Genomic DNA, 14,687 nt, shown 5'->3' on the forward strand with positions numbered 1-14,687 from the left:
AAGCCTTCTTACCGTGACAGTGCAAGGAGATTGAAAGGAGACATAAGATCACACTTGTTCGTATCAGTTATGATCGTACAGTCCATGCATGCCGACCAGCTTCCTGTCCGGATTCCTTCGATAGATCAACAGAGACATCGGTCCCGGATAACTACAATTGCGACTCACAACGCCATTGCTCCACAAAATGCTCCAGGAACGCTCTGCTCTTGTGGACGCCTTCGTTACAATGCATCGCCATGCTCTATAGGTTTGTCATTTACATCTTCAACAGCTAGCGTTGCCGTGCCTCCTGCCTCTCTTGTTCCCGTAGCAGCTTCCGGGGCTGGATCTACAGCAACCACCGGCAGCTGCCAGGTCTCCAGGTCCAGCCCGCAGACATCCATCCTCCTCTGTCTGTACGTCTCGTAGAACCGTTCCCACAGGAAACTCGCGTCATCGTGTCGAGGTCTAAAGCGCAGTCGTTCCGAATAGGGCACATCGTACTCCGGGCCCGGCAGTCCTGGATCAAAAAGATGCACGTATGCAGTCCGGTCTAAGAAGCTCGTAGTATTAAATTGTTCCGGAACATCTCGCAAGGATGCTGTGTCTGTGACTACGCCTCGCTTGTGAAAGTGTGGAGGGAGAAGAGAGTGAGGAGCGGCAAAGCTTTGGCGGAAAAGCTCGAGGTCGGAGGTCGGAGCGGATGACCACTGCTGAAACAAGTCTTCGAACGACTTGGAAGATGGGCGGGCTAGTAGAAGAGTCATCGATATATTTTTGCGCGTGTCGTCCACTGGAAGAGCAGACAGTGGCTCCGGACGTCCAAAGCCTAGGATTGAGTCGAGAGGTGATGAGTCGAGCACAAGCCCGGGTGTTGCCAGCTGGAGAACGCGGTCGTAATCTTTAAGAGCGAACAGGGTCGCAAGTGAATAGGAGGAGGCTACCGAATCTGTGGCTAGCGGGTCAGTTGGTTCCTTCGCATCGCCAGAGACCCCCTTGTATCACCACTCACCATCACCTCCATGTGCCATAGTTGTCATCGGCTGCAGAATTACTCTGTATCGCCTCGCCGCTTTTCTCAGTAGCCTGCGGCTCGTTTCTACCCAGGGGTCTTCCACTTCTCCCTTCCCACCTATCGCCCATGCTTGTGGAAACAAGAGTATTCTCCTTGCGGGACTCTTCATCCGATGCAGATCCCCGAACAGCATGACCGCGCTACATACGTCGGCATGGTTTTTCACCAGCTGTGTATACGCCAGCCTGCTCCAGTCGATCGACTTCGGCCCCGAAGACAGGTATGCTTGGAGCTCTCCATATGCCTTCAAGCTTGCGCCTACGGGACGAGCGGCTCTTGCATTTGGGTTTGTCGGGGGTGGGGGAGGTACAGGTGGCGCTATCGGAGAGGGTACATGTGGCTTGATGACGGCTTGGAGGTCTGATACTGTCTGCTGCTGAAGCACATAGCCGGCGAGGAACAGGATTGTGGTAAAAAAGCATACTACAGGCTGCGTTAGCTACTGTTCTCTGTACAATAAGTAAAACGATACCGATAGCGGACGAGATGGCCATAGACACCTGGCCTCCCGTGAGTAACACCATACCAGCGACATGCAAATTCTCGAACAATTTCCGGCAGAATGCTCGAATATGCAGGCCGCTAGTGCATCCGAGTTCCCAACTGAATATGACGCGGATGGCCTTTTCCCAATGTTTACACAAGTCGACCAGGCGACTATCATGGAGATAGGAGCGAAATCTTGGCGGAGCTCCATCTGCGCTTTTCGTTGCTCTCTCCACAACCTTCGACGCGTCGACAATCGCGGCCCGCCACCTTCTGGCGCTTCATGATTCAGCGCTTATAACACGAACCGCGCACCATCCGGGGACAAGAAGTCGCCTCTTCACCGGAACCCCTCTAGGAGCCAGCCCAACATGTCCTCCCACCAAGCTGACGCGAAAGCCCTTCTCGACGACCGCGGCTACAGCGGCGCCCTCATCCGCGGCCAAAACCCCGCGCTCCTCTTCGAAAAAGCCGTCCGAGACCGCATCACAGAATCCTACTATTGGAAGGAGCAATGCTTTGGTCTAAATGCAGCCACGCTATGCAACCGCGCTGTCGAGCTCACCTTCATAGGCGGGACGTACGGAGGCATGGGCAAACCTACGCCGTTTCTGTGTCTGGCTTTCAAGCTGCTGCAGCTTGTGCCGGAGAGGGATATCATCTTGGAATACCTCAACTGGAGCGATGAAGAGGGGGAACAGGGGGAGGAAGAGGAAAATGAGGGCATCACGCTGGGCAGGCCTGGCGAATTCAAGTACTTGAGGGCGCTGGCTGCGTTCTATATCAGATTGGCCTGGGAGCCGGTGGAGATTTACCGGACGCTTGAGCCGCTGTTGGCGGACTACAGGAAGCTAAAGAGGCGGACGAGGGAGGGGTTCACCTTGACGTTCATGGATCAGTTCATCGATGACCTTTTGACGAAGGACAGGGTGTGCGCAACGAGTCTGTGGAAGCTGCCGCCAAGGACTCATCTCGAGGATTTGGAACTCCTGGAGCCGAGGGAAAGCCCGTTGGGAGATGAGATTGAAGCGATCGACGACGATGATGTGGAAATTGTGAATGGCGACAACACCGAGAGCGACGATGGCGGCGAGGAGACTACGAATGGGAGAGCTGTAGCCCGCCGACGAACCAGTGATACACCTGATGGTTGACCGTAAGAGATACAGGCACTGCTTGTGTGTGAACTGGCTACCTACCTCACGGTCAGACACCGTGATTAGAGATCCATATAGCCGAGCGACCGCGGCTTACTCGATCGACGACCAGCGACACTTACACCATACCGATGAATCCCGAGGCGAACACGTGATCACCTTTACCCCCTTCAACATGGAAGGGAAAATGCAGCTCCGTCCCAAAGCCTCGGAAGACCCGTCGCGCCCTCTCATGATGGCAGGGTGATGCAGTAGGCGTTGCCGAACCAACGGCCAAGAGGAGATAATGTTGCCTGTGGTATGGATGAATAAGCTTGAGATTGGATGTGTTGCAGATGGACGGGCGGCGAAGACCACGGTTCTGTCCCGAAGCCACGCACACTAGGTATATCTATTCCTGCTTATTCATGTACATACGCCGCAGTGAGAGACCAGCAATGTTATCCACTTTGTGTATTTCAGTCCGTAGTGTCCAGCGTTTATAAGTACTCCAATGTCTTTTCCGTCTATGCAGGTCACGTAAGTATCAAAGTGACCGAGCCAAGCCGTCTGCTCGTCTAGTGATAAGCATATCGCAGTTCATGTTATCTACTACAGTGCCCAACCCCGATATAGATCTCGTAATCGCGCTATAGTTCCGAGAGGCCTCGGTATTGTATGATCTGCCGGTTTTCATTCTAGCGAACAAGCTGTACTAAGTCGTGCAACAAGCATTAATCTTACAAGGAACATACTTGCCTTCCGATCGAGTGAAGCAGAATTCTACAGAACTTTAGCAACTGGACACACATACCCGACTTTCCGTGCGGCACAGCAGCAACTTAGACTAGCATCCTTCCTCGACAGTTCTGTTCTCTCGGCAGCAATTGATACTTTTACCATCAATCTCTTAGCAGACTATATATCTGTCACCCCCCCTCCTTCCATTCTCATCTAAGTCGTTAGAGGACTATCTGTCCTTACACCTCTCTTACTTCTATTCACTAATTAAGCAACCTAAGAAACAACTACGTCCACGACGGCCTTCCCCGCGCGCTGTTCTTGGCCTCATGGTACGAAGTTGCGGGGGGTATGCCTACGGGTGAAGAAGATGATCTCTGCATTCGACGAATGTTCATATGAATTTACTTCATACACCGAGCGACGCGGTTCGGCATTATCGCGGATTGGAGACGTGTTTTGGCATTACAAGCACTATATCTAGCTACGAAGAACTACAAGCCGAGCGCTTTTACTGACGAGAACTTCCACGGAAGAGAGAGTTTGACTCAGGAATCTCCATAGGCCGCTGAGCACGGGAGTCGCTGAGCCTTGCCCCTTCGATGACCCCTCAAAGGTGGTGGCATCGCCTAGTCATGAAACGGAGCCAGCCATGCTATCATCTGGCGTTGTGATGTGGAAGCGCTGCTTACACTACGACCAGTCATCATAAGCCTAATGGTCGTATTTACGTTGCAGAGGGTTGGGAGCGCGGCGGAACTGGAGAAATCGGGTAGGGGACGACTCGACGTGATGCGGGAGTAAGGTGATTATCCGCAAACTCAATACGTTACTTCGGCATCTCTTGGGAGAAATGCTACGCAAGAGATGTTGATGTAACAAGCAAGAACCCTTTGACGAAGCAGTAATGATGGGTAGCAAACCCATCTCCTCCCAGCAATACACGTGACCGGACTATGATATCCCCTTCGCAAGAAAATGGAAAATCATTCCGAGGCTGATGGCGCTCTTGCCCAGCAAGCACAATCACCTGCCGCTGTAAGACATACTCGACTGCGCTCAGCACCTTGATCAAACCCCGGGAAAGAGCGGTGAGAGGACAAGGATAGTTGGTTAATCGAAATACTTATGTCGGGTGGGGAAAAGCCTTACCGCGTAAACCTATCTAGCGCTCGTTCGCCGTCAAGTTCACAAACTACTCCGTGATCACCTACTACAATCACCACTAGATGTGAGTGATAGAATGGCAAACCTTAGGTTAGCAATTTAGACCGTGTGGTGGGGTATTACATTGATCCTAAGAGGATTTTTGTTGTCGACGGAGCCCTGAATTCTACGTTCGTGGTGAGGCTTTACCCCCGTCTAGCGTGATACTGTACTCGTAGAAATTCCGTAGGTCTGGCAAGTTGAGGGCACCAGCAGTCAAGAAACCATATCGCACGGCTGGAACTCCAGGTCTGGTCTTAGTCAGAGGCTACCTTATCCACAGAAATGGCTTTGACCGAAGGATTGTACACAAAACCGGATTAGAGTCCTCCACGACAACTCGGATGTCACATGCCATTGGTCAACATCCGGCTGGGATCGGACTTGCGCCGGCAGTGTCGAAACGTACGAGTACACGACATTGCGGTTGCGAATCTTACCAGGAAGAACACAAGATAGAGATGTCGTTGGAAGAAGGCAATGCTCTCCAGCCAATAGGAGGAATTAGTCCGCGTTAGAACTGCGTCCCCGCACCGCTGTCAGAGCCCGTTGTGTGCTAGGGTCGCTTCCCGTCGGTGCTGATTGACTGCGGCAGTTTGTCGGAGTCAGGGCTACGGTCAAGCTGGTCGAGTCCCTGCTTGACCATCGCGATGAGGTGCTTTAGGGCGGAGTTGCAGGTTCTGAAACAGACTTGGGAAGTGCGGCGGTTTGTTGAACTCCACTGCGTGCTTTCGAACACACAAGGCTAGAGTCTCGATGACCGAGCAAGCATCTTGTGGAAGCGATCGCAAGCATCCGAAAGTCTATGTGGCCTTTGTGGATATCCTGCAAGTGGATCCTGTCAATCACACTTAGCGCGAGGATAGTAGCAAAAGGGGTGGTTGAAGTAGAGTTTTTAGTTGAGAACCGGGCTTTGCAGTCGAAATTGAGGCTAGGGCAGATAGATCCAGTTGTTCGTTCCTGTCGCTACAATGCTCTGTTCATGAGCCCGACAGAAGCTGCCCACGGAGGTGGTGGCTGTGATCGGATATCACCGAGATAGGGTAGCAATCTCCATGGCTGCCACATCCTTCAGACGACCCGGATAACGGTTGCTCGGCTGATCAACCTGAAGCCCTCATCCAGGTTCGTTGCTGTGACATACGCGGCCCGGATCTCCAATCATACGGCAAAGACTGCAGCGTCAGAAGACCGTCCTCGTGAAGTTGCCGTGGTTTGACAGGGCATCCTGGAGCGATGAACCTAGCTCTTGTGGCCACAAGCCCGGCGCTGCAGCCGATGTTGAGAACGGCTCCTTCCCTTGGAAAGATCCGGGACGGAGCGATGACACGACAGTGGGCTAATCGAGGATCGGCAACGACAGGTGTGCCAGCGCTGGAGGCAAGCCCGGTCAATGGCGATTGAGACCTTGATAATCCGTTCGCTTGACAAGGTTCCCCCCGTTGGCCAAGATCACCCGGCCCGTCCTCGCTGTCCAGCCGCACCGCCGTAACGTCGAAGCAAGCCAACCTGCGCTGATTCTCTCAAGCCGACGTGATCGTGTTTCAGGCGGGACGTTTCAGACGGGAGAACGGCGAACGCGCGCGATCTGCGGAACGTTAAGTACGCCACCAGAGATCGTGAGCCCGAACCCTGCCGTCATTTGACTGGCAAGCAGGTGAACAAGTCGGCTGGCGAGACAACCTATAGCTGAGCAGGTACGAGCAGCCGGATGGATAGATTGGCAGAGCACGTGGCGCTCGTTGTTCCTCTCGGGTTCAATCTCTGGTGTAGAGATGCGGACGGCCGTGGTGGAGGTTAGGGGGCCGGAAGGTTTAAGCCGTTGGCTCGCGTAAACAAAGCATGACGGCGTCAACGGCTCCAACGGTGTCGATTTGCGGATTCCCACCACTGAGCAGGCCAGCGTCGTCGCTTTCCTTGATTTATTTGCATGATTTACCAGAATCCCAGTCTGTGGTCATGCCACCAACTAGCGGAGAACGATGGCTATCCCTGGACGTCGAGGAGCTGAGCTTTGACTCCGTCTTCGGCCAGGCACGAGTCACGAGCACTGTTCTATCGAACCTGAATTGTTGCCCAATGTCCTGCCCAGGAAATAAAGATTACGGTCTTGATGGGGAGGAGAGGAGTAGGAAACACGACGGTCGCTTCTAGTGGAGAGTAACGGGATCTCCCGGTGGGGCGTCTGCTTCGCACGATGGCAGCGAAAGGCTTTCTCGAAGACGATTTCGGGCACGATGAAGCTAACCGGCGCGGGCTGAGGTGTGCTTCCTGTCTAGCCCGCAGACAGCTCTGGCGAGTCCTCAACGGGGAAAGCGCTTCATTTGCTGCTCAACGGCGCCTGTCGCGGGCAAAGTGAGCCGGGCGGAGGAAGGTCTCCGTGCGGTGATTTGCTCGTGATGGTGGATGTGGCGTATGCGTTGTGGTTGGAGCAGGGGAGCGGTCGAATCTGATATCGCATCTTGGTACATCTCGGAAAGCGTTGCACAAACACGGAGCGATGATGCACCTCTGGAACGTCGATGCAAGCGAATACTCACGCTTATGCAGCGGTGTGCGGCGAGGGGAGATGTGGGGTATCCCCTAGGTCGGCCACAACGTACGATTCTGCCCACTTTTTCCTCCCGGACGTTGGACGCCAGCCCGGGTGTGCAGCGCGGCCGTCAACCGGGGCGCAACAGCAGGCCGGTGCGGCTGGGCAGCGCGCGCAAGGCGATTCCCTGCAGCAAGCACACTCTGGCCGTCGCTCCAGTGGCTTGCGAGCGGGGGCTTCTGACGAGCAGGTGTGCAGGTCAAGGCACCGAGCACCGAGAGCACCTTCAGCTTGTTTGTGATGGCGAACTTGAAGTTCCTTGCACGGGCCGCACACATGCAAGGACGCTGGACGCTGGACGATGGACAGGGCCGATGGACAGGGACGAGGACGGGATCTCCCTGCTGGCGCTGCTAGCGCTGCTGGCATTTCCGGTGGATGTGCAGCGCAAAGAGGCAAGGCGCACTGCATGGCTCGAGGTCGTTTCAAGGCCATGCCTCAACAACGTGCCGCTTAGCTAGTGCGCCACATCCCCCGCCTGACAGCTGCAGATGGAGATCGACCAGCAACGCTCCCCTCCAGCGTTCTGTCAGCGTTCTGTCAGTTACCTAGGTAGTTATCCAAGCCCCCAAGCCGCCCGTGTGCGAGCAGTCGCACGAGACCAGGGCCGACAGTAACTACTTCATGACACGGCTTCGAAGCAGCCCGTTGCGTTGCGTCTTGACACCCGCATGCTGCCCAATCCTAACACCATCCGCCTCACCGACCCGCCGTCTCCATGGCGGGAGCTGAGAGCGCGGTGCTCCCCCTCCCCCCACTAGATGGGACATGTGTACGGAGTACGGAGTAGAGCGTCGTGTTTAGAGTACTCTGCCCACAAACAGAGCGCACGGTCCGAGCGATGGTATCAAACTGGGTGTCACGCATCTGCTCAGATACTGTAGTGTAGTACACACCGCTGGACGCTCAATCCCTCAGAACTCGCCTCAGCCGGGAGCATTCTGCTCACATAGCGGCGTCTGGGGAGCTGAACCGAGAGTGCGCTTCTGCGGCTGCCATACCAGACGCACCCGCTAACGGCGATGCCTGCATACACTCCCCCAAAGACATGGGAAGACGAGTAGTTAGCAGTCAGCGACCCCTTGGCGATCGTGTGGGCGCGCATCTGGCTAGCTCAGCGCGCGGCAGCACACCACGAAACCAAGCCGGGATAGTAGTCGTGACCCTTCCTGGCGTCGCGAGCGAGCGTTTCTGAATCTGATCTCAACGAGTCGCGGACCTTTCTACTCGCAGAGTAGGCTCAACCGCATCCGCCTGGCCTCGACTGTCAGCGCTCTACTACGCTGCGCCCAGAGACAATCTCTTTAACTGCCGAGCTGCAGGGTTCTCTTATACGTCACGCCCAACATGGTGTTTTGCACTCGCTGCGGTCCGTCGGCGGGCTTGTCCTGTTCCCTCCGCTTCGCACATTTCCCATGGCGTGAGGCTTGCTCAATCCTGGATTGTATCCTGGCCGACACCCTCGAAGCAGACAGGCCGGTCTGACTGAAGACGGGTGGAGGCGTGGCGACCCTGATACACCTCTGGTGCCCTACCCGCTCTCACTGGTGCGCGTACATAAACACCCCGATCGCCATGTTCGAACCCAAGGAGCTTTTGCCCAGCGTTCGCCTCTAACCCAGACTGCTAACCCTCGCCTCGGGCCTGCTCCAGCTGACAGCACTCAATCCGTCAAGAAGTGGGTACCAGATGCGGCTGCGTGCGTCTTGTCCCCCCACCGCGGACAAACAATAATACACGTATGTCCCGACCATCAACCCAGCCGACCAGGGAGCCATCAAGTACCGCCGCCCTCCCTCCTCCAGCCATGACGGAGACTCAGAAGCTCCCCAATTTTCCCTTGCCTCTGGATTCTTACCGTCGAGTCCCTCAGCCCATCCACCTTCCGCCGCTGAGCATCCCGTCGACATCTGCACGACATGACTACTACCATGAGTCCTTGGCGAGGCATTCCCTCCCTCCAATACAGTCGGGATATCCGCCCAGAGGGCCTCCACGATTGCCTCCAACTTCAGCGGCGGTACCCGCTGAGAAGTTGGTGACCTCGCACCCATATACACCCCCAAGATCGGATCCCCCATACTCACCCCAATATTATGGCCCGCCACTGTCTCCTCGTTCGGAGTACGAGAGCCGGCTGCATCAGTCGCGATTGGCGGAAAGATACGACAGGTACCCAACGGACGACTCGCGGTCCATGAGCCAAGACTCATCATTCGTATCTTCAGCCGATTCTACACAAAGGGGTCAATATGCTCCACTTCCGTCACCCAGCTACACTTCTGGCTACCCGCCCAGTAACGTGCCCTACAGAGGATCGAGTGGCATGCAGCACAGCTCTGGTGGTCCTGTTTTTGCTTCCTCGAACTACGGTGAGCCTGCAGCTGCCGGTCCGAGCAACATGCTCGCTGCGCACGGGGCGTCGCAACAAGCCCAGCCGCGAGACAGCTCGTAAGTAGTGTAAGGGCTGCTAAGCTGGCGATTCGCTAATCTCGAACGACAGAGAACTTCACTACGAGCTTCGAGTTCGACAGCAGCCCATAGCCGCACGCGCCTGTGGATTCGGAGAGCGGGACCGCAGGGTGATAGACCCACCTCCGATTGTCCAGCTCGTTGCAACGGACCCGAGAACTGGCAGACTAGACAACGACGAGATGCGGTACTCTTTGAACGTTGTACATTGCACATTGTGGAACGCGGATGCCACGCAGGAGGAGACGGCGTTGGTTCAACCAGACCGACCTACTACGCGGAGATTGATGGGCCAACTGGTAGCATCGCCGTCAGTCGCCAAAGACGAACATGACGTGGAGGGCTGCTTCTTCTGCTTTCCAGATCTGTCGTGCCGGACCCATGGCAGATACCGCCTGCGGTTCGTGCTCATGCGGATAGATCCGCTGAATCTGCATGTCGGTGGCTTCACACCGATTCTGGCAGAAGTCTTAAGCGATGTTTTCACCGTCTACACGGCCAAGGACTTCCCAGGCATGCGCTCGAGCAGCGCTCTGACGAGGGCGCTGAAGCTCCAAGGCTGCAACATACAGGTTAAGAAAGGCAATGATAAGTCTTTCGTGAGGAAGCGCACGACTTCCGGGGAAGAATAGAAGGGCGATGGAGATGGACACGGTTCCCGCGGCAGCGGCATGATTTGATGACTGTCAGATGCGCTGCTGGATTCAGCAATCCTGGCTTCTTTTTCGGCGGGATAGAGGTCGGCAGCGTTTCGCGCTGGCCCTTAGGCTGGTTCTTTCAGCTTCAGACGGCTACGGATTGGTGGATCAGTATACCCTTCGAGGCACGGCATGAGGAGGACGGCGTATGGGCGAAAACCAACTTGTAGTCTTCACGGTGGCTTTGACGGCCATCGCGGACATGACGAATACCGATGTGATTGATGCTGTGCATCCGACATGATGAAGTCTTCGAATATGTGCATCGTTGAAGTGACTGAAGTTACTTATCCGTGCCAAGGCCGTCCTGGCGTGATCGCGTCGCGCTCCTGCCCGCGCTGAGGCTGCAAAGAGCCGTGACAGCACCAATGCCACGGGATGCCTCGGTAGTTTAACGATGTTCTCTTGAGGAGGCCTGTTCGATGGTGAGAGGAAGACTTGTTCAGTGGGTTAGTACGGACTCGCCTCGAAACAAGCTCCGTCTACTACTTAGTTACAGGCAGCGGCCTGGGCGCTGGTGTTGGTGGGGCAGGCACTGCGGGCGATGTGTGGTCCACGATCAAAAAATTCCTGACCTCTTCGTTTTCTCTCCTTCCCCCTGGCAGCAGCCAGGAAAGGCACCGCAAACATGCCATCCAAGCAGGAGAAGAAGAAGACGAAGTATGTCCTGGTATCGGGAGGTGAGCAGCACAAGCGTATGCCGTAGATCCTTATACTAAACCTCCTTCAGGCGTCATCAGCGGCGTGGGGAAGGGGATTATTGGTATGACGAAGCCGTCGACAAGAGTCGCGTCAACGACCGCCAACGCGATGATTCTTACGCGTTGTAGCATCTTCCACGGGTCTTCTGCTGAAGTCGATTGGCTTGAAGATATGTGAGCCTTGGTAACGCGCGTTTCAGCGCGATACTCGGCGAGCCATGCTGACAGCCCTTGCACGTCACCTCGATCAAGGTTGATCCGTATCTCAATGTCGACGCCGGGACTATGAATCCTAAAGAGTATGCTCGATGCTCTGTATACCCTCGACCAGACGGCTGATTGCATGGAAGGCATGGAGAAGTTTTCGTCCTCAGCGACGGCGGAGAAGTCGACCTCGACCTAGGAAACTACGAACGCTACCTCAACATCACCTTGACGCGCGAGAACAACATCACAACCGGCAAGATCTACCAACATGTCATCGAGCGAGAACGCAGGGGCGACTATCTGGGCAAGACTGTGCAAGTGGTCCCGCACATTACGGACGCCATTCAGGACTGGATTGAGCGCGTTGCTAAGATTCCCGTGGATGATACCAATGAAGCGCCCGATGTGTGCATCGTCGAGCTCGGAGGCACCGTCGGAGACATTGAGAGCATGCCGTTCGTGGAGGCCATGACACAACTGCGGAGGAGAGCTGGGAAGAACAACTTTCTACAGATCCACGTCTCGTACGTGCCCGTTGTCAACGGGGAGCAAAAAACGAAGCCCACTCAGCAGGCCATCAAAGCTGTTCGGAGTGCGGGTCTCATTCCGGATTTGGTGAGGGAGCGATCCGTCAGCTTGTTCGTCTCATGCTAACAAGCAGTCCTACAGATTGCTTGCCGCTGTGAGAGGCCGCTCGAACCACCTACCGTGGAGAAGGTTGCGCACTTCTGCCAGGTCGACTTCGAGCAAGTCATCGTTGTGCGCGACATGCCTTCCATCTACCAAGTCCCCCTTCTACTTGAGCAGCAAGGCCTGGTCACATCCCTGCGAAATATACTCCAGCTCGATGATTCCGCTCTATCGCCTGCAATGGTGCAGAAAGGACACAGTATCTGGAAGCAATGGAAGACTCTTACTGTGCCGCCACGTAACGGCTGGGACGACACGGTCGATATCGTGCTCGTAGGCAAATATATCGAGCTGCACGACTCCTACCTTAGCGTTATCAAATCTCTTGAGCACTCAGCGATGAAATGCCGGCGTAAGCTTAATCTCGTCTGGGTCGATGCGGAACACCTCGAACCGCACATGCAAGCAAAAGACGCCATCAGATTCCACAACGCTTGGGGTGCCGTGTGCTCCGCCGGCGGTATACTAGTTCCAGGAGGTTTCGGTCAGCGTGGTACAGAAGGCATGGTTGCAGCTGCTAAATACGCTCGTGAGAACAAGGTCCCGTATTTGGGTATCTGTCTCGGCATGCAAATTGCGGTCATTGAGTTCGCCCGCCACATTTGCGGTATAGAGCAGGCGACTTCCGCCGAGTTCCACGCCGGGGCTGCCGATCCAGTTATTATCTCCATGCCAGAGCTGAACAAGGAGACTATGGGCGCTACTATGCGCCTAGGGTTAAGGCCGACCCTGTTCCAGCCTGGCAGCGAGTGGAGCAGATTACGGCAGCTGTACGCGGAGAAGAGCGAGGTGCTGGAGAGACATCGCCATCGCTACGAAGTCAATCCCGACTACATCAAGCGCTTGGAGGCTGGTGGGCTCATCTTCATCGGCAAAGACGACAAAGGCGAGAGAATGGAGATTATTGAGTTCAAGGATCACCCATGGTTTGTTGGCGTGCAGTTCCACCCGGAGTATCTAAGCCGCGTCCTGGATCCAAGCAGGCCTTATCTAGGCTTCGTGGCCGCTAGCTGTAGAGACGATACGTTGGAATTGCTTACGAACGAGTACCGAGGGGGATCTAATGAGGTCGACAGCCTTGCTACCCGGCTGTCAAACGGTAATGCTTTTTAGCAACATGCATTACGGCTGATACGAAAGGGTTTGGGAGGATTTCTTTGAGCTCACACGACGTCTGAAGCCATGTATAGTGCTGCTCGATTCGGTGTTAGATCTTCGCTTGCGGTGATACAGCATAGATAGAGGACATCTGGCGTTAAATCAATGATTCTAGTCTTACGATATAGTACATCTATTCATCGCAGTTATGCGTAGTTAGCTGCTACCCCTCAACGCTCACCTCACAACTTCCATCGCCTTGCGATCTCTATGCCTTCTGCTAGAGTACCTACCCTAGCGTCTATAGCAAAGCCCTCGTTCTCTAGCTGCCTGCACTGCGCATACAGATCCTTTAGCGGTACCGAGAAGCATTCGATGAATTCGTTCTCCTCGAGCTCCGGCTTCGGTGCCTTGTTCTCAGGCTTTGACATGTCGACGGTGACGTGTATCATGTTGAGGTTGGTGTTGCAGAAGCCCGGGTCTGTAGTTCACTCAGTCAGGCAACTTTCCACGAAGTGAAGATCTGGACATGAGAATGAGGCCGGGTTGGTCCCGTCGAGAGTTTTATGGGCGACCCATCCCAGCGAGTGACAGGAGGACTTACCATTGAACATCACAGGACTAACGCCAAACCCTTCGCCCGCAGTTTCTCCCACGTATCCCGTCTCTTCCTTCAGCTCCCTCAATGCGCATGTCTCCGGGCTCTCCCCCTCATCGACGAGGCCGGCTGGCACCTCGATGGTGACCTTGTCGATAGGGGGTCGAAATTGCTTCTGCAGGAGAAGTTCGGGACCGGTAGATTTCTCGAGGATGGCTACGATGCCGACGCCGTCGATGAGGGAGTTCTTAGGGCGGGTCTGGCGCTGCGCCGACTCCCAAGTCCGCTCTTTCCCATTCGGATCAGTGTAGGTGGTTCTGAGGTGGGGGAGAGTCAGTCGCAGGGTCTCAGGGGGAAGTGTGCACAGATGTAAAATGCTCGGATGCTCGGGACGCCACAGCGCGGCGACAACGCGGCAATATAGCGACGTGCTCAGAGGCAACGGTGAGTACGAGAATGTAATCCTTCGGTCTGGACGCCGGCGAGCCTTGGTGCAATGCTTGACCTACTTGATGAGGGTCGTCCACTTTGCGTCTCTGATCATCTGCCGGCGATGAGCGCCGGGTACGTGGGTCGCATCGTGGCGGTACTGACCAGAGGCTCGGTGGAGAGCACCTTCGCATCGGACGCCGACATGGCTGGTTTGTGTATCGTGGTTATCGAACTACGCCACACACAAGATCCTCCGATCTGGCGTCCAAGGGCTCTGCGCAGGAGAGGACCGACTCGCTTCATGCGCACTTTCGAAGCTGCGCGGAGGTGTAGAGTATTGGCGGTCGATGAGCACCTGAGCACGACACGGCACGCTCACAGCTAATTTTAGCTTGTCATGATGTAGGTATTTGGGCGTTTCGGAGCTTGGGTGTTGGCGTTTCATGCCTTCCAGGATTCCTCCGCCTCCTTTCGTCACGCCAGCCAAGCCATCGAGTCGCTTCGTCTTAGGAGCGCGCCGCCTTCCAAACAATCCCTGCTTGCTTCCAGTAGGTAAGAACGCCGCCATGCCC

General features: G+C 55.3%; 5 protein-coding genes across 5 annotated transcripts; 3 read left to right on the plus strand and 2 right to left on the minus strand.

Annotated features, from left to right (window-relative positions):
• Positions 1–224: 224 nt before the first annotated feature.
• On the minus strand, positions 225–1,551 carry W97_07633 (uncharacterized protein; the record flags this gene model as incomplete). Its single annotated transcript, XM_007785502.1, has 3 exons — positions 225–931; positions 995–1,480; positions 1,530–1,551. The coding sequence occupies 3 exons, from the start codon at positions 1,549–1,551 to the stop codon at positions 225–227; spliced, it is 1,215 nt and encodes a 404-aa protein (XP_007783692.1).
• Positions 1,552–1,914: 363 nt separating this feature from the next.
• Positions 1,915–2,697, plus strand: W97_07634 (uncharacterized protein; the record flags this gene model as incomplete). Its single annotated transcript, XM_007785503.1, has 1 exon — positions 1,915–2,697. The coding sequence occupies one exon, from the start codon at positions 1,915–1,917 to the stop codon at positions 2,695–2,697; it is 783 nt and encodes a 260-aa protein (XP_007783693.1).
• Positions 2,698–8,960: 6,263 nt separating this feature from the next.
• On the plus strand, positions 8,961–10,323 carry W97_07635 (uncharacterized protein; the record flags this gene model as incomplete). The annotated part of the gene is made up of 2 exons (XM_007785504.1): positions 8,961–9,670; positions 9,723–10,323. The coding sequence occupies 2 exons, from the start codon at positions 8,961–8,963 to the stop codon at positions 10,321–10,323; spliced, it is 1,311 nt and encodes a 436-aa protein (XP_007783694.1).
• Positions 10,324–11,017: 694 nt separating this feature from the next.
• On the plus strand, positions 11,018–13,100 carry W97_07636 (CTP synthase; the record flags this gene model as incomplete). Its single annotated transcript, XM_007785505.1, has 5 exons — positions 11,018–11,069; positions 11,120–11,244; positions 11,343–11,389; positions 11,441–11,912; positions 11,967–13,100. The coding sequence occupies 5 exons, from the start codon at positions 11,018–11,020 to the stop codon at positions 13,098–13,100; spliced, it is 1,830 nt and encodes a 609-aa protein (XP_007783695.1).
• Positions 13,101–13,327: 227 nt separating this feature from the next.
• Positions 13,328–14,319, minus strand: W97_07637 (ADP-ribose pyrophosphatase; the record flags this gene model as incomplete). Its single annotated transcript, XM_007785506.1, has 4 exons — positions 13,328–13,566; positions 13,690–14,000; positions 14,193–14,227; positions 14,278–14,319. 4 exons carry the CDS (start codon positions 14,317–14,319, stop codon positions 13,328–13,330), a joined length of 627 nt encoding a protein of 208 aa, XP_007783696.1.
• Between the last annotated feature and the right edge of the window lie 368 nt (positions 14,320–14,687).

This window comes from Coniosporium apollinis (genome assembly GCF_000281105.1).
Source record: "Coniosporium apollinis CBS 100218 chromosome Unknown supercont1.42, whole genome shotgun sequence".
Classification (NCBI taxonomy): Eukaryota; Fungi; Ascomycota; class Dothideomycetes; genus Coniosporium; species Coniosporium apollinis.